Below are 19634 nucleotides of genomic sequence, written 5' to 3'. Positions count from 1 at the left end.
TTGAAAGTTTGAGCTAGTGAGCTCCATTTGAGCCAAGGGCTTCATAGTGAGACCTTGTCTCAATACAAAACAAAAAACTTAAAAAACAAGTGGGGGGAGGGGAGTTAAAGGAGGAAGTATAACTAAACAACCTTAAATCCTTAAATGATCTCAGCACTCATCAGGGAGATCTATTCCCAGTTCCAAGAGAATCTGAATTTTGGGCAGGACAAAGCCAGTTCATTAAACTAAAGAAAGATATTAAATAAAGCTGCCTGGCACAAGATTTAAGTCAGTCAACACTCCAGCATGGAGAGGAAAGGGAGCCCCACATCTAGCTGAAGAGCAGCAGCTAAATGCCACTAGGGGGCCCATGATAGACAGACACCCTATGCTCTAGTGCACAGGAGCAGCACAGGAGTAGATGGGGGCGGGGGCGTGCTGATAATCATAGAAAAAGTAGAAATGGGATGGAGGGGAGGGATTGAAGATAGATGTGTGTGTGTGTGTGTGTGTGTGTGTGTATGTGTATATATATACAGATATACAGATATATATACACATATATACATATATGATCTAAATACACTATTAATATATTAATTAATATAATAAATTATCAAAGATTCTGTTTGTTTGTTTATTAATTTATTTATTTATTTATTTATTTATTTATTTATTTAGTTTTTCAAGGCAGTTATTCTAACTTTGGGGCATATCCTGTCCTGGAACCAGCTCTGTAAACCAGTCTGACCTTGATTTGAACTCAGAGATCTGCCTGCCTCTACATCCCAAGTGCTAGGACTAAAGGCGTGCATCACCATCACCCAGCAGACTATTTTCTTTTAAGAAAAAGAGAATGAGGTAGCTGTACAGCAATTTATGTGGTCTTTGCCTGAGCTTGAGGTCATCTTCCACACAGGTGCTATTCAAGCAGCCCATTCTGCCACTAAACTAGGGGGGAGGGGGCTTAGGGGTATAAAAATGTGCCTCTGCAGTCCCTTGTCAGGAAGCAGCATGAAGTGATCCTATTCTGTGCAATCTGTGGGGGAGCCAAGTCAACCCTATCTCTTTCCAGTTCCCTGCTTAGGCAAGGCAGACACTAAGCCTGCCTTTGTTCCAATCCTCTGGTAAATAGGGTACAAATGGTGAAACTATCTCTTCATGGCCCACCTGGGTCTATAGCTCAGACCAGGATTCTGCTTTGAGTCACTGTAATTGTTACTCAAAAGTCATTCCCCTTTACCCTGAGGCATTTTATAGGCCAGATCTTAAGCAAATAGTCCATGACACCTGCTCTGAATTCCTGGCATGAAATGAGCTTGTCACTGCTCAGGTTAAGCCTCTTCCTAGCACCAATTCTACCTCTGCCCACCCAGAACCACCACAGTGCTTTTGTTCTCTTTGCTCTTTAAATGATGTTACTGAAAATACAGAAACGTCCTGCTTTAAGCAGTGGCTCCAAGCCTCTGTGGCTTCTCACTCAGCTTGAAGAACAGAGAAATCCCGGGAGTTCTCCAGAATGGACTCTGCGCCCATTCTTTCCTTCTAATGGGTTTCTTTCATTCTCTACTATTGAAAGTATTGTTTTTCTAGTGCCACACACTTAAATGCCAAAGGGGGGCAAGGATCCCCTAGGACCATCTCTGGAGTGCAAGAATTCCAGGTGGGTGGCCTGCCACCTCTCACCCAGCATTTATATGGGTCTAGGGTCTTATTCTTGAATAACAAGTACTTTAACTACTGAACCATTCCCTCTGGGAGTCTTCCTCAGTTTTTCTAAGAGCATCCATGCATGCATGTGTGCATACACATGCTAGGGCCTATATTAAAATATATTTTTAAATCTTCCTCCTCAAATAAAAACAGTTAGCCCCAACATGTGGATGGGAGAAGAGGTTGATCACTGTGAGTTTGAGACCAGCATGATCTACATAGCAAGTTCAGGCTAGCAAGGATTATGTAGTGACACCCTGACTCAAAAAGAAAATTATCTGAAAAGATAAACAAATAAATAGCCAGTAAGTTTTTAATGGGCGGGGTTGAGACAAGGCTTCAAGGCTTCTCTATGTAACAACAGTCCTAGCTGTCTTAGACCTCACTCTGTAGACCAAGCTGGCCTCAAATTAAGAGATCTGCCTTCCAAGTGCTGGATTGAAACACCCTGCTAATTGTATTTCAGCTTGCATATTTTTGTCATATAATGAAGTTCTCTTAAATGTAAGAGCGTGCATGCGCGTGTGCGCGCACGCACGCATGCACGCATACACACACACACACACACACACACACACACACACACACACACACACGTACAATTACCTTAGAAAAAGATACTCAAAGCAGGGCAGTGGTGGCACATGCCTTTAATCCCAGCAGTCAGGAGGCAGGTGGACTTCTGTGAGTGTGAGGCCAGCCTGGTCTACAGAGTAAGCTCCAGGACAGGCTCCAAAGCTACACAACTGTCTCGAAAAACCAAAGGGGGAGGATATTCAACAAAGCATCAGAAAAATGAAAATTAAATAGAACAGAGACCACCCACTCTCAGTATGCTATTATTTTTTAAAAGACTGAAAGCCAGTGGAAGGGAGTGGTGGTGGCACACAACTGTAGTCCCAGCACTCAGAAGACAGAGATAGATCTCTGAGTTTGAGGTCAGCCTGATCTACAAAGCAAGTTCCAGGACAGCTATAGCTGTTACAGTGAAACCTTGCACCCCCCCCCCAAACAAAACCTGTGTTTTGTTCTTGTTTTTCCCCCCCTAGACATAACTTACATGGAGAAGTTTACGGGAAGAAGGTAGGGGAGTAAGGGAAGAAGAGGAAAAAAAAGAGAGACAGAGAGACAGCGACCTGCCTCCTCAGAAAACAGGGTAAAGAGAGCCAGAGTGGACTATTCTAATAGATAATAAAGCCTCATCTCTGGCACCCACACAACACTTTTGAGATAGCTGCCTCCAAATGAATAGGATAACTGCCATCAACTTAGACATATGCCAAATATAAAAGCATACAACAAATTTGAAAATATCTGTTAGCAGCTGTTTAACAAAAAACAATACAGGACTGTGATCTCAGGGGTGAGGTAAATCCCCTTTTCTGCCTAAAGGCATTTTCCTGACTGCAGACTAGAGGTGGAAAACGTTCAGCAGTGTCACAATCTGAGCAGCTATAGAGTGAGAAACTGTTGAACAAACAGCTAGACTCTCTCAGGAAGGGCAACAAAGTGTGGACAGATACAAGCTTTAGAAACTTCCTTAGGAATCTTTGCAGGCCCACACCACACTTAAGCCAGGGAAAGGACAACTATAAAGCAATACAAGCCCACAAAGCCTACCTGACTACCAAGAAACCTTGTCTAAAAAAAATTAAAATTTAAAAAAAAAGACAATCATGAAAAGGCTAATGCACGCCCTCTCTCCCCAAAAAGAAATGTCTGCCAAGACAAAATGCTATTAATAAATGCAACAGGATCCACATATTCAACAGCCTGTTCATCGTATCTTAAATTATGAAGAAAGGACAGTACTACTAGAAATAGAAGTACACAGGAAAGTGACCCATGGTCTACAGGAGTAACAAATTTCACACTCAGAAATAATGATGGAGGCAGCAAAGACTTTCAAAGAAGTTTCTATAATATGTAAGAATTAAAACCTGAACACAATCAGGAAATTTAAAAACTTCAATAGAAATGGAAATCCTGAATGGAAAACTATCAAAAATAAAGTTACTTACAGAAACTAAAAATATTACTAGACATCACAGTGATGTTGAAACCATTGTGTTTATAGAAACACTAAAGAAAACTTGAAGCCAAGGTAATAGACTCTAAATGGAAGCTTAAATAGTTCAAAGTAAATGAATAGAGTTCCAACAACAATATCAAGTATAACTCATGTGCCAGAGAAGATAAAGGCCAAAATAAGTGAAAAAATACTGAAACCAGGTATGGTAACACATGTTTATAATCCTAGCTTACGGGAGTATGAGGCCAAGGTAGGCTACATGAAACCCTGTGCAAAAAAAAAAAAAAAAGAGCCAAACAAATGTTCTGAAGACAAAAAATTGTAAAAGCACTGGCTGTGGTAGCACATCCCTTTAATCCAGATCTCTGAGTTGGAGGCCAGCCTGGTCTATAGAGTGAGTTCCAGGACAACCAGAACTACAGAGAAACCCTGTCTCAAAAAAAAAAAAAAAAAATTATAAAAGCAATCAGGGAGGGGAAAAAGTCTATTACCAAAAGTTTTAATTAATTCAGCTTATATATTAAGAAATTAGAAAAATAAAAGCAATTAAACTCAGAAAGTTGAGTGTAACAGTTGCATGACTGTTAGTCCCAGCACTCAGGAGACAAAGATGTGACTTTGAGGTTAGTCTTGTGTACACATTAAGTTGTAGACCAGCCAGGGATACATAGCAAAACTCTGTCTTGAAAACACACCCCCCCCCCCAAAAAAAAAAAAAAAGGCAATTTCAGTCGGTGAAATGAAAAGGGAAATATCAGAAATCAAAAGCTGGGGCTGGAGAGATGGCTCAGTGGTTAAAAGCACCAGCTGTTCTTCCAGAGGTCCTGAGGTCCTGAATTCAATTCCCAGCAACCACATGATGGCTCACAATCATCTAAAATGAGATCTAGCACCCTCTTCTGGCCTGCAGGGATACATGTGGACAGAATACTGTATACATAATATGTGAATAAAATCTTTATTTAAAAAAAGTTACTTCTTCGGTAACAAAAAAGATGGAATTAACCTCTGACCAAAAGCATAGTCTCAAAAGGACACCATAGAGTAATTAAAGCCCAAGCTTTCTACCCAGAGGATGAAAAGAGAGGCACGAACCACTCAGAAAGAACATAACAAAAGAACTGGGGAAAGCAACCATACAAAGTTATGAATTTGTGGGCTCACCCCTAAACTCTGCATGTCTGGATCTAATCCTATTCACATTAAAGAATTTGAACTGGAAGAACAGTATGGCTATGAGGTGAGAAGGGGCATATGAAGGATAGACTCAAGCAGAAACATGAGAGTTTTGAAAAAGAAACTGATATTAGATTCACATTAGAGTTAGGACATTCAGTTTGAGTTTAACTGACCTGCTGAACAAAATCAATAACATTCTCCACAGGACACGAACAAGACTCAGTATGAAAAGTGTCATTCAAAAACAGGAATATCTCAACTTGGTTATAAAAATGAGTAAAAGGAAGGCATATAGGGGTGAGACATCAAATGACTACTTACCCACTATCCTTTATGCCATGACTGAACAAAGGAGCAGCATGGTGCCTTGAAAACAGGGCATCAAAACCCACAATATGGTTAAGATACTTCCTGTTCTAGCACAAGATTTAAGTTCAGTTCCTAGCATGACCCATATGTAACTCTGGTTTCTGAGGATTTGAAGTTCTTCTTCTGACCTCTACGCACTTGCATACATTCAGGCAAAGCACTCCTACATATACAATGTAAGTCTTAAAAGCCAGGCATGGTAGCTCATGACTTTGATCCTAGCACTTGGGAGGCAGAGGCAGGCAGATCTCTGTGAATACGAAGCCAGTCTGTTCTGCAAGTTCCAGGACATCCACACAGAGAAACTCTGTCTTGGGGGTGAAGGTGGGGAAACAGGCTAAGTATGGTGGTGCATGCCTTTAATCTCAGACTCGAGAGACAGGGGAAAGCAGATCTACCTGAGTTCCAGCACCAGCATATGAGATTTAAGGTCTCTTTAGATTAAGGGATACTATAAAATACTTGTTAAATCTTACTTTAGCAGCCCCCCCCCTTTTTTTGGACCACTAAACTATACCTCCTTTTAACTTCCAAAATTGAGTCTAGCTCTATAAGGTTTTAGAGACTCTCCTCTCCCACCCAGCTTATTTCAATAAAAACATCTTTATTCTTTTAGCTGGTCCTTATGAAAGCTTCAAGTGTCTCTCCTTAATTCTCCGAACACAAAGTTCCCATATTTTAAAAGCTTGTCAAGTTTCAAAAGAAAACTGAAGAACTGAAATACATCTTCTAATTTTTCTAAGTACAGTTTATAAAAAAATGTTATTAGCATTTCATAAAACAAAATGCTCCTTAAGGTAAATATATTTTTGGAGACAGTCTCACTATGGAGCTGGCATAGAACTCAATATTTAGACCAGTCTGGCTTCAACTCAGAGACCTATCTGCCTTTACCTCCCTATCCCTGGGACTAGGTGTGCACCACTTAGACTGGCACTTAATATGTCAGTTGCTTTTTAAAGCAACAAGTATATAGTCCCAGAATAATATAGAAAGATCCATGGGAATTTTACACCAATACTTTTGAAGAATAATGACATTAGGAAGTCTTTTTTTTTGGGGGGGGGTCTCTGTAGGTTCGGAGCTCAAAAAGTGAAAACTACAAGATTCAATATTACCAGCAGAACAGAGGGTAACAGCTGCCACAAGTTTCTGGCACTACAGTCCCATTCACGGATCATAAAACATGCCAGATTTCACATGTCTGCTCCCAACTGTCTAACTCCAGTACCAAGGGACATGGACACTCTCATGTCAAAAACAAAAACAAAAAAGACGTCAGGTGTCCAGTGGTCCTAAGTGTAGGAGAGCCCTGACCCCCACCAGCTGCAACACCCAGAAGAGCAGGCCCTGAACCTTGTCAAGGCAACACAATTGAGTCAACACTGTTAGTGAAGATGTCAGCCCCAAAACTTTGACCACGGAAGGGAGAGCCCATTATCCATCTGTCCTGTGACAACAGGAGCAAGGAAAATACCCTCCCCCCCCCCCATCCCGCCCATCAATGCCAGAAGGAGGCAGGTAGGAGAGTTGACCCTGTGGTCAAAGAGTGGGAGAGCTCTGACCCCCACCAGCTTCAACACTTAGGAGAGCAGGCCCCCCACCTCATTAGGGCAGCACAATTGAGCCAACACATGCAGCACAAGTTTAGGTGAGGCAGCCATGAAATTATATAGCTGTCCCCATTTCTCATCTGGCACACCAACCTTGCAGGTGCCCAGGCCCAGACCCAGGGTTATTAGTTAGTTGGCCTATCCCAACATCCACCCTATCTATTATCTGCTGGAGTACATGAAGGAACCCGACCTACAGACCCAAAACTGCAGGGTTTCCACAACACAGGGTAAAAACAGGATATCCAAAAAGAGTCCTGTAAGGGCCCAGCATCAATAGTGTAGCAGAAGCCAGAAGCCTCGGACCAGACCAATGACTCTACAGTGAACACTTGCAAGTAGAACTGTATGGTCAAGGGGTTATACAGCGTGACTTACTGGGTCCCACTGCAGCTTCCAGGACAAGATTTTTTATTTCTTCCTTTTTTCAAAACATTTTTCTCATTTTTATTTTCTTCATTTTTTTTCTTGAATTTTGCTTTATTGGGGGAGGGGGCAGGGACAGATGCAATGGGACGGGGAATGAATAGGATGAAGATATATGATGTGAAAAACACACAGAATTAAAAAACAGGTGTGGTGGTGCATGTCTTTATCCCAGCAGAGGCAGTACCAGACCTGCCTGGTACACAGAGTGAGTTCCAGGATAGCCAGGGCTACAAAGAAAAACCCTATCTCAAAAAAAAAAAAAGAAAAAAAGAAAAAAGAAAGGAGGGGAGAGGGGGACACAACTCCTTTCTAAAACTCAGGGGGAGGGAGGGTATGGGAGGGGAGAGAGAGAACTGCCTTATCATACTATCATAATGGCAGTGGCAACTAAAATAGCAAAAAAAAAAAAAAAAAAAATGAGGGTGCCTCAGGTGATGTGCACATGAGGGCCAAGGCCCAGCTTAGACTGAAGAGCTCACACAAAGATCCGGTATGGTCTCTACAATGCTGTTAGGCAGTAAACAGCAAACTCTGTAGCAATGCTCATTTTGAATATTCGCATTTGCTCCACTAGAATTAATATATTACGGGCCTTAAATTCATAAAGATCCGATCTGCCTGCCTCTACCTCCTGAGTGCTGAGATTACAGGTGTATGCCATCACCACCCAAGGAATGAAAGACCTACACACAACAAATTAAACTAGGTTTTGCTTCTGGTTTGGTGTTTTGTTTCTTTTTTGGTAGAGGATTGAAGAGGTAGTGCTAGAGATTGAAACGTGAAGTAAATTCTCTACTACTGAGTAACATCCCTAACCTTTGGGGTTTTGAGACAGGATGTCACTAAGAAACTTAGAATGACTTCAAACTATGCCAGGGTGGCCTCCAACTCTCATCTCAATCCTCCCTCCACTTCCCAGAATACCATGACTGTGTCACTACTATTGACTTAAAACCTGATGTTTTTAGATTTATTTTATGTATGAATTCTCTATCTGCATGTATGCCTGCACACGAGAAGAGGACATCAGATCCCTCTATAGATGACTGTGAGCCACCATGCAGTTGCTGGGTATCAAACTCAGAACCTCTGGAAGAGCAGCCAGTGCTTTTAACCACTGAACCATCTCTCCGGCCCTGTTTTGTCTTTTTAAGTCACAGCTTTAATATAAATCTATACAAAAAAGGCAAAGCACACTTAAGAGTTTAGATACCTAAGTGTACATTTGCTATTCCAAGGAAATCCTCAAAGTCAAGATTACAACCACATTAGGGTCCCTCCACATCCTAATATCACACACAAAACGACATTCTTATCAGAACAAACTTTCCTAAGAATCCATTTTCTCTTATCCACATGATACTGCCTACAAAGAAAGTAGTCTAGTTAAAAAGTGAAATCTGGCAGGGCGGTGGTGGCACACGCCTTTAGTCCCAGCACTCAGGAGGCAGAGGCAGAGGCAGAGGCAGGCGGATCTCTGCGAGTTCGAGATCAGCCTACAAGAGCTAGTTCCAGGACTACCTCCAAAGTTACAGAGACGCCATGTCTCAAAAAAAAAAAAAAAAAAAAAAAAAAAGGTGAAATCTGAGAATTGGCTCAAGTCAACAGCTTACTCTCTTTCGTACACCAACTTCACAACCCTCATCAAACCTAAAACCTCAACTTGATTTTTAAATTGTATGGAAAAACAATCACAAAGTATAATATAACATATTTAAGTCAGGTGGTGGTGGTGTACAACTTTAATCCCAGAACTCAGGAGGCTGAGGCAGAAGGATCTCTGAGTCTGAAGCCAGCCAGGGCTATACAGAGAAACCCCATGGGGGGGGAGGGTTTTTGAACATTTATATTCATAGTTATAACATTACACATAATAGCCCCCACTCTAGCTGTGTAAAAATCACTTATAGAGACTAATTCATCAGGCACCCAACAACAAACTCCTTTAACTTTACCAGTTTTTTTCTCTATGCTAAAACAAGCAAAAATGAAATAGTGACAAAGATTTCCTTTTATTATGCTTTTATGACAATAGGCCACCAAATGAACTAATACCATGATTCATTCATAAATGCAATTTCCAAGGTCTTACCAAACAACACAGACTCTGCCCAATATCCTACAATTACCCTGTATAATTTAATATAGCCAAGGGCCCAGCTCAACTGTCTTCTCCAAAAATACTCATGCAAACATAATCCAAAGAGCCTTTTCTCTTGCTCTGTACTTGCATTTTAATACCTGTTTTATGCATATATATAGCATATTATAAATACTATATATATACATTACCCAATATGAACATAGCAATTAACAAAACACAGTCCCTATCATAAAACCCACATTTTAATTGCAAAAGATATGTGATAAATATACAGCTAAGTATATATCAAATGGTCATAATTATATTGGAGAAAAACAAAACCTTGAAGGAAGAAAGAAATTAAGTTGCCAGACAGCGGTGGTGGTGTAGGCCTTTAATACCAGCACTCTGGAGACAACAGCAGGCAGATCTCAGTGAGTTCATGGCCAGCCTGGCCTACAAAGGGAGTGCCAGGACAGCCAGGATTGTTAACACAGAGAAACCCTGTCTTGAAGGGGAAAAAAAAAAAAAAAAGAGAGAGAGAGAGAGAGAGAGAGAGAGAAGGGGATGGGAGGGGAGGGAGGGAAAAAGGAACAGAGGGAGGGAGGAAGGGACTTGAACATTTAAAGGACTCCAGCGAGCTAAATATAGGCCCAAGAGAAATATGAGGACAGAACCATGCATTTTCTTGGAAGTGAAACTTCCCAACACCAAGTTGTTTATGCTCTCTCGTGTACAAACACACTTTTATGAACAAAAACTGTATTTGAATCAACCCTCTATCATATGTACATTCTTAAAAGCAGAAGTATTAAAGAAAATAAGACAGTGCACTAGAAAGTAATCCATCCAGTTGAGACCACTTGGTCAGCAGCACTCCAGACCTCCATTCTGCAGGGTGCCAAGTGTTTCCCTCTGGAAAACTCTAGTCAGTGCTTCACAATAGCTGGGATGGCAGTTCTACTATCAAATGAGTCTATGTGAGCACCCCAAATGATCTTGGACTATATATATATATGGCTTCACTGTATCTATGAAATGTAACCGTAATTTCAGTTCCTATAAAACTTTTGTCTGCTTCGTAAGAATAGAGTACCGTCTATTAGTACTGAAAACAGAGCTGGGCATAGTGGTGCACACTTTTATCCCAGCACTCAGGAGGCAGAGGCAAACAGATCTCTGTGAGTTCAAGGCCAGTCTGGTCTACAAAGCAAGTTCCAGGGGCAGCCAATGCTGTTAGATAGTGAAACCCTGTCTGGAGAGTAGGGGTGGATGAGTTGTGATGGGGATCAGTCAAGACTTAATTAATTCTTCATGTAAAAATAAACAAAGCACATCTATCTCATTAGTATATATCTTAATTTCATTTCCTGTTGCTGTAATATGACAAAAGCAACTTAGGACAATTCCATGTTATAATGCATTACTGCAGGGAAGTCACATCAAGAGCTATTTTGTTAGGGTTTCTCCTGCTTTGATACAATACCTTGACAAGAAACAACTTGGAGGAAAGGGTTTATTTCATCTTTTTTCCCTGAATAATGTCAATTCATGACACAAGAGAGTTAGGACAGGAACAGACGCATAGCCCAGGGAGGAGTGCTGCTTTCTGGCTTTTTCCTTCTGGCTTGGCTTGCTCAGCCTGCTTTATCACAGCATTCAGGACTACCTGCTCATGGGTGGTACAGCCCCCTTGATCCAGGCCCTCTCACATCAATCATTAATCAAAAAAAGTACCACAGGATTGCCCACAAGCCAATGTTAGGGGCATTTTCTCAACTGAGATTCTCTCTGCCAAATGACTCTATGTTTGGTTAAGCTGACACAGACCTAGCAAACACAGAGCTAAACAGGAACAGAGTAATGAATAAGTTTTCATGTTAGCATTCAGTTGTAGTTAACCCTACTATGGAATGATGACACCCATTTTGGGCAGATACTCATATATCAATTATCACAATCAACATTACTTCCCAATTGCTGCCCACAAGTCAACCTGATCTAGATAACCCCTGTCCTTCCCGTCCCCCTTTCCCTGTATTTGTTTTTCAAAAAAGGACTTCTCTGGAACTCTATAGACTAGGCTGACTGCTGTGGAACAATCTGTGTACACTGTGAATATGTATTGCTCTCATTGTTAATAAAAAGCTAATTGGCCAGTAGCCAGGCAGGAAAACTACAGGAGGGACAACCAAACTAAGGATGCTGGGATGAAGAAAGGTGGAGTCAGAGGAGTTGCCAGCAAGGTGCAGAGTAAGCAAGACATTCCAGAGAAGTAAAAGCCAGGAGCCTTGGGGCAGCACATAGATTAACAGAAATAGGATAAGTTTTAAGAGCTAGTTAGTAATAAGCCTGAGCTATCAACTCAGCATTTATAATTAATATAAGCCTCCATGTGCTAATTTGGGAGCTACTGTTATTTAGGAGCTGCTGGTGGTACGAAACTTCCACCTACAGCTGACCTTCAATTCAGAGATCAACCTGCCTCAGCCTCCCAGTGCTGGGACTAGACAATTTCTCATTGATACTCTTTCCCAGGTAATTATAGTTGTCATGCTCACAATTAAAACCAGCCATCACAGTTTACAGTCTAGTTTTCTCTTTACTAATTGGTAAGATTAATGTGTACCAAAGAACTGTCTTAACTTTCTTGACTGGCATTGATGGTGCATGCCTCTAATCCCAGCACAAAGACAGGCAGATCTCTGAGAGTTCAAGGCCAGCTTGGTCTGCATAGCAAATTCTAGGCTACATAATGAGACCTTGTCTCAAAAACAAAAACAACCTTAAGGCCAGGTACATGTGTTTACCACACCAAGCCAGAAGGCCTGAATTAGAACCCTGGGACACACAAAGTAAAAGAACACACATTTGAAAGTTGTCCTCTGGTTCCACATGAGTATTGTGATATGCACACCAAACATGCAAAATAAATAAATGTAAAATTTTTTAAGATATTTCTTAAATTATTTTAATGAAATTCATTGTCATGTGTAACTAAGATATGCTAATAAAGACATTTTTTAATTTATTTAACTTTTTATTTTATGTGCATTGGTGTGAAGGTGTCAGATCTCCTGGAACTGGAGTTACAGACAGCAGCAAGATGCCATGTGGGTGCTGGGGATTGAACCCAGGTCCTCTGGAACAGCAGTCAGTGCTCTTAACCACTGAGCCATCTCTCCAACCCCAACATTAAAGTTTTTAATAAATAAATGTTTATTTATAATCAGTATGATCTGAGTTTCTACTTCAAGTATCTCCAGTAAGAAGTTTATAAAATTTTCAGGCAAAAGGAAGTCACAAGTAGAAAAGATTTTAGCAGCCCTGGTTTACATGCATGTAGTGCAGGGAGACAGAAACATATTCAAACTAATTTCAAAAGGAAAAAGGAAACCAACTACAAAACTAAAATAATGTTACCCTGAAATTTAAATGATAGCTGAGCCTGGCATATATGTGCCAAGGGGTTTGATCTCCAACTTGGACAGATATAATATAAAAAAGGCAGGTGATCATTCCTGTGTATATGGAAATCTACTTGTTAATAATTCCAATATGAATTTCATCCACATAAAGCTAACCTAATTGTCATTAGTTATAAAGACACTTTTCTTTCTTTTTCCACTCTCTCCTCTCATCTCTCTCCCCCAATAGTAAATACTAGATAAGTATGATTTAATTACCCTGAAAATTAAAGTCTGATTCCTGACTCCAAGCTCTATGTGTGAATCCTAATTTAACTTCAGTCTCTTTGTGTAATAAAAATGTTTGCCTGAAGCTGGGTGGTGTTAGCACATGCCTTTAATCCCAGCACTTGGGAGGCAGAGGCAAGCAATCTATGTGTTCAATGCCAGCCTGGTCTACAGAGCAAGTTCCAGGACAAGCTCTAAAACTACAGAGAAACCCTGTCTTGGTGGGGGGGGGGGTATTCTGAGTGTGGCAGAATAACTCACCAGGTAAAGGTGCTTGCTGCCAAGCCTGAAGACCTGAGTTTGACCCCCAGAGCCAACATGGTGGAAAAAGAACCAGCTCCCACAAACTGCCTCTGATCACATTTGCTTCGGCATGTGTTTATGGGCATGTACATGCAAGAGTACACAAATGAAATAAATAAATATGTAAATTAAAGTCTGAAGTCTGCTTTGCAAGCTTTAGAGATTAAGAAAGAACTCTCAAAAGTACACAGTGGAACCATGGCAGCACACACCCACAATCTAGTACTCAGAAATCTGAGGCTACTCTGAAGGTTCCAAAGCACAGCCTGGGAAATGAAAGGTGTTCCATAAAACACAAACTATCACCAAGTTGTCATCATGCTAACATTTTTCTTATACTTTTGGTTGTGAGCCATTTATCTAACCTACAACACTTTTTTCTTTTCTTTTTGGTTTTTAGAGACAGTTTCTCTGTGTAACCCTGGATGTCTTGGAACTCACTCTGTAGATCAGGCTAGCCTTGAACTCAGAGGTCTGACTGCTTCTGCCTCCCCTGTGCTGGAATTAAAGGCATGTGTCACCACTGCCTGGCTTCTAACCTTTTTCTAAGAAATATTCTGTCCTTGGAACTTACAGCAAATCACACAAACTAAAGTTCAAAACAACATTTATAATTCATTTTTATTTTATGTGCACTGGTGTTTTGTCTGCACGTATATCTGTGTGGAGGTGTTGGATCCTCTGGAACTGAAGTTATAGACAAGTGTAAGCTGCCATGTGGGTGCTGGTATTTAAACCTGGGTGCTCTGGAAGAGGCTGCTGAGCCATCTCTCCAACCCCAAAACACTTATTTTATCAACAGTGGTAAGTATTCTCAACTTGGGTTTTACTTTCTTATCACTCACGTTAACATATAGAGAGAAGGACAAAGCAGTAGCAACAACCATCTTGGTGATTTCAGGTATTAAGAATATTCCACTTTTTAAAGAGGCTGAAATCTGAAAAGTATGAGTTTTGGCCACACCTTTCAAGCACATCTTTCATACCATAAACCTAGATCCCAAGAAAGTGATATAAAGCTGGGCATTGATGACTCACACCTTTAATCCCAGCACTTGGGAGACAAAGGTAGACAGATCTCTGGGTCTGAGGCTAGAGTTCCAGGACAGGGTACACAGAGAACCTCTGTCTCAAAAAAAAAAAAAAAAAAAAAAAAAAAATCAAAGAGAGTTCTAGGGCAATTCTCAAAACTATATCAGCATTTCTCAACCTGTGGGTCATGACCCCTTTGAGGATTGAATGACCCTTTCACAGAGGTTGCATAAGACCATTGGAAAACACAGATATTTACATTACAATTCATAACAGCAGCAAAACTGGAATTATGAAGTAGCAAGGAAAATAACTTCATGGTTGGGGAGCACAACAACATGAAATATTGCATTAAGGGGTTGAGACATTAGGAAGATTGAGAATCACTAATTTAGATGAACAAACAGCAGGAAAGGTTTGCAGAGACCACAATTTTCTAATAATTTAATTTTCTAAATATATTAAGAGGATGTGAAATTTTAAAAGGACTGGTAAGCAACCAAGCAAAACCTCACGTAATATAATAGAATACCAATTAACCGTCTTTACTGAAGACAAGAAATATTTTACACATATTTTTGTCAATTTATAATAATGCTTAGTAAGAAAACAGCACTGAGGAGAAAGGGAGAAGCAAATATGCAATAAATGTTATTGCAGGTATCAAACAAACTAAACTAAGCCAAGTAAATCCACTGTAGAAATTATGAAATTGTGCAAAGTGATAAAGTGATATTATTATATCAGTTTCCATTAAAATACAGAGCCAGAAACAGTTCATCATTCTGTGAAATATGGGGCTGGCCCTATGTAAGTTTACTAAGTATGGAACACCACAATGAAATGAATGCTACTGTCACCAACCTACCAACACTTGATTTTAGCACTAGGATATGTCCAACTTTTCTTTATCTGACAAGAAAAAGTGAGGGAAGCTCCCCAGAATTGTAGGGAATGTCGCTTCAATCCCAGCACTCAGAAAACAGAGGCAGGCGGATCTCTGTAAGTTTGAGGTCAACCTGGTCTATAGTTTGAGTTCGAGGACACTGAGAACTATATGAGAGACACCCCACCCCATCCCACTCCTCTCCTGTCTGTCTCTCTCCCCCACACACACACACAAGCAAAAAGCAAGAGAGCTAGCTAACACTATAAAAACTGAAACAGATGCGATTTTAAAACAAAACTATTATTTTGCTCTGTAACATTTTCTTCATTCCTAATGTATGTCAATAATAAAAACATTGTATCTCTTTTTTTCTTATTCCATTTAGAGATTTACACATTTTTCTTGTTTAAGCCTTATCACAATAAATCCTTTAATTGGCTAGCAAAACTGTTCAGTGAATAAAAGTGCTTGCCACCTAAAGATCTGAATTTCATCCCTGGGGCCCACATAGTAGAAAGAGAACCAATTCTGGAAAACTCTTCTCTGACCCTTACATGTATGTGTTGGCATGAAGGCACACATGCACACATTCACATAAACATACAATTAATAAAATTGCTTTAAAATAATAAATCCTTTTGCACTGTGATTTTACCAACAAAACTAAAGATTTTTGTCCCACCACAACCAAGAACCGCAATTCTGTAAATGGTTAAACAAACTCCCCAAGTCTATATTGCAGAATATTACTTTGCAATAATAGTAGAACAGACTACTGATACAAGTGAAAACTTGGATGAACCACTAGGAAATTCTGCTGCACTAAAGAAGTGCCAATCTGTAAGTTATATACACTTTATGACTAAAGTCTTTGAAAATTACTCGAACAGGAGACACACTAGTCATAGTTGAAGGGTAAGAGAAAAGAATGGGAAGGGTGTAGGTGGTTGTGGTTCTAAAAGGGAACAGGACTCCTTTGTGTTACTATAGAACTATAATATCTTGACTGCAGAGACAGAACCTACACATGTAATGGCACTGCATAGAGCTAAACACATGCACAACTACAAATAAAACTTGGGAAATGTAAATAAAATTGGCAGACATTGTCAATGTTACAATCAACTATAAGATATAATATTTGGAAAAGTAGGTAAAATATACAAAGAATACCTCAAGCTACATTTGACTTTATGGCTCTCTCAAAATACAGTAATTTTAGGGGAGGAGATACAAACTACTTAGGGGTAGAGAGTATTTTGCCTAGCATGTGCAACACCCTGGAGTCAACCCCAACACGTGTATCTTATACAAAGGCACACAGTTGATTTTATCCAGCATGATGGCTCACACCTGCTATCCAAGTACTGGAAGGCTGAGGCACAAGGAATACTAAATGGAGGCCTTCCTGAACTACATAGAGACTCAGCCTGCCATGGTGGAGCATGCCTTTAAACCCAGCACTCAGAGTTTAAGCACAGCCTAGTCTACTGATCAAGTTCCAGGACAGACTCCTAGGCCACACAGAGAAACCCTGTCTCCAAAAACAAAAAGCAATGGAAAGGTGTCACTAACAGTTGAAAAACTTGAATTTTAGAAAAAAACTGTTAATGGTATTACAACTATACAGAGCAATGTCTTTATTCCTAAAGAGTGAAGCATAAGTATACAGTTTTTTTCTATGTATGGAAAGAAAAAATAATATTGGCAATTTGTTAAATATAGGTAAAAGACTTAAGTGTTTTCTCCTACTCTCGTTTTTTTTTTCTTTTTTTTTTTTTTTTTCAGTATACACAGAGGGAGAGGGGTTTTGGGAACATAGTGCTGTTTGTATTTAGCACAGGGTTTAACCTCCAGCATTATAAAAAGGATAAAAAATAAATAAATAATGGGACAAGGGGGGTGGGTAAACGCAAAAAAAAAAAAAAAAAGCTATAGTTCCACCTACACATCAATTAGTCTTCACATAATTGAGTGTAGCTCAGTGATAGATCACCTGCTTTGAATGCACAAAGCCCTGGGTTAGATTTCCAGCACAGAAATAACAGCCACTATTATTCTTCAGTGGATGAGATGGCACAGTGAGTGAAAACACTTGCTGCCAAATCTGGTTTATGTCTTTTTAAATTTTTTTGTTGTTTTCAGACAGTGAAAATGATGTCTCAGAACATAGGGGGAAGGGGAGATATGCTACAATTCCACTTCAAATGGTCTGAAAACGAAATACCAATAAATAGTATGTGACTATCATTTTTCAACACAAACTGATTAATTTACAACATAACATGGATATTTCTGAAAAATCAATTACCTCGACATAAATAGTTATTTAGGATTTATGTATTTTATGTATTTGAGTGCTCTATTTGCATGTACGCCTGCATGCCATAAGAGGGCATCAGATCCCATTATAGATGGTTGTAAGCCACCATGTGGTTGCTGAGAATTAAACTCAAGACCTCTGGAAGAGCAGCCCAAGTGCTCCCAACTGCTGAGTAATTTAGAGAAAGAAAGAAAAAACAAACCCTAGATCTCCATATTTCAAACCCTAGATCTCCATATTTCTTTGTCAAGCAAGTGAATTATAACTGCGAGCTAAAAGGCACACACACACACACACACACACACACACACACACTCACTCACTCACTCACTCACTCACTCACTCACTCAAGTTCAAATTAATCTCTTCCTCTCCCTGTTTTTTCTCAGTATAGCCCTGGCTGACCTGGAACTCTGTAGACCGGGCTGGCCTCGAACTCAAGAGAGCCACCCGCCTCTTCCTCCCCAGTGCTGGGATTAAAGGTGTGCAACACCACTGCCATTCAAGTCTTAAATTTGGCAAATACAGTTCTTTCACACAGAAATGTTTGCGTAAAAGAAGAGACTCATACACTAAATACCAAACAACAACAAAAGTGCTACAATGTATTAATGACAACACCAAGACTCCTGAGCATAGATTACAATGTTAACAGGTTCAATCCAGTACCTCTGTTAAGTATCAGTGCATGCATTTTTTAGGCAAACTGCAAATATCTGAAACACAGAGTTAGCGTCAACAAGATCCATCTCAGAAGATTTTTATATTATTTTCTGCTAAGTGTTTGCGTCGGTGTTTTTAAAACTTCACGGTGTAAGTAAAAGTCTGTACTAGAACTTCCTACTGGACCGCCCCTAAAAATGAGTCCCACCTCCGGAGAAGGGTGGCGGGGTGGGGCTGGTTTGCTCTCAAACTAAGAAATGTGTCTTCTTCCCCCCCCCCATAAAAAGAGGCCCAGGGGCTGCGGGGTCAAGTCTGCAAGGGACTTTATGGAGGTGGCAGACTGCAAAGCTCCCTTCGCTTTTCCGTCCTTCCCCCCCCCCCTCTGGAGTCCCAGTGATCCCGGGCGGGGACAGGTGAATCCCAGGTGGGGAGGAAGAGGGAGGGACGGGCCGTGGAGGGAGAAACGCGTTCAAGCAATGAATGAGTCGGGCCTCAGCCACACCACCTGTTCCTCCCGAGGGTGGCACCCCGACCAGCCAGCAGGATCCCTGGCCCGGGTGGGCCCGCGACTCGCAGCCCGTGCAGCCTGCTGTCCCGCTCGAGGCCGGGCTGCTCCTCCCTTCGCTCTAGGAGGGTAAAAGGCAGCCGTGTGGAAGCCGGAGAGTCGGGGCCTAGTCCGGAACCGAGGCCTCCGAAGGCCGCGGTACGCGGCGCGCGGACCGAGGTGGGCACCGCCGGGGCGAGACGAAGGAGTGCGCTCCGCCGGCCAGCACTACCCAGGCGGGGTCCCCGCGGGGTGGCCCGCTGCCCGTCCACCCGCCCGCCCGTCCGCCGGCCGGGGCTTGGGAGTGACAGGCCCGGCTCCCAGCGAGACGCTCCCCGCCGCCCGCCCGCAGCCTCGCACTCACCAAGATCCGCTTGAAGAGCGCGTTCTCCTTGGGCGGGAGGCTCACGGCCGGCATGGTTCCGGCTCCTCCCGCGGCTCCCGCCACCGCCCGGCTCGGTCAGTCCGTTTGTCCGCCCGCCGCCGCCGTTCCCAAGCCCGCTTCAGCCTTGAATCCGCACCGCCGCCACTAGGCCTCGGGTGTCGCCGCGCCGCCCTGTCCTGACACCCCTTCCGCCTCCTTTTTTTCCCCCCTTTTTTTCTTTTCCCTTTTCCCCCCTTTCTCACTTAACGCTGCCGCCACCTCCCCCCTCACGGGTCTCCGTCGGCGGTTCACGTGGTAACTGAAAAGACCGACAGAGGCAGCCAAAATGGCGGACGCCGAGGGCTTTCCCACCCGGGTCACACCTCCCAACGCGCAGGCGCGGTGACCCGCTCTCCCCACC

The 19634-nt window shown here is 41.6% G+C and overlaps 1 protein-coding gene across 1 annotated transcript in view; it reads right to left on the bottom strand.

The window, feature by feature from the left end:
• The window catches only part of Naa15 (N-alpha-acetyltransferase 15, NatA auxiliary subunit), a 64292-nt gene extending 44861 nt beyond the window's left edge, over positions 1-19431 (bottom strand). Inside the window, exon 1 of the mRNA XM_051176896.1 lies at positions 19214-19431. Within this exon, the coding sequence (XP_051032853.1) occupies positions 19214-19267 (54 nt within the window). The 5' untranslated portion in view covers positions 19268-19431. The remainder of the gene's footprint in view (positions 1-19213) is intronic.
• Positions 19432-19634: the final 203 nt, after the last annotated feature.

This window comes from Phodopus roborovskii, unplaced genomic scaffold, assembly GCF_943737965.1.
Source record: "Phodopus roborovskii unplaced genomic scaffold, PHOROB, whole genome shotgun sequence".
In the NCBI taxonomy this organism is placed as follows: Eukaryota; Metazoa; Chordata; class Mammalia; order Rodentia; family Cricetidae; genus Phodopus; species Phodopus roborovskii.
The sequence above is the reverse complement of the archived record's forward strand: the minus strand, read 5'-3'. Positions and strand labels throughout refer to the sequence as shown.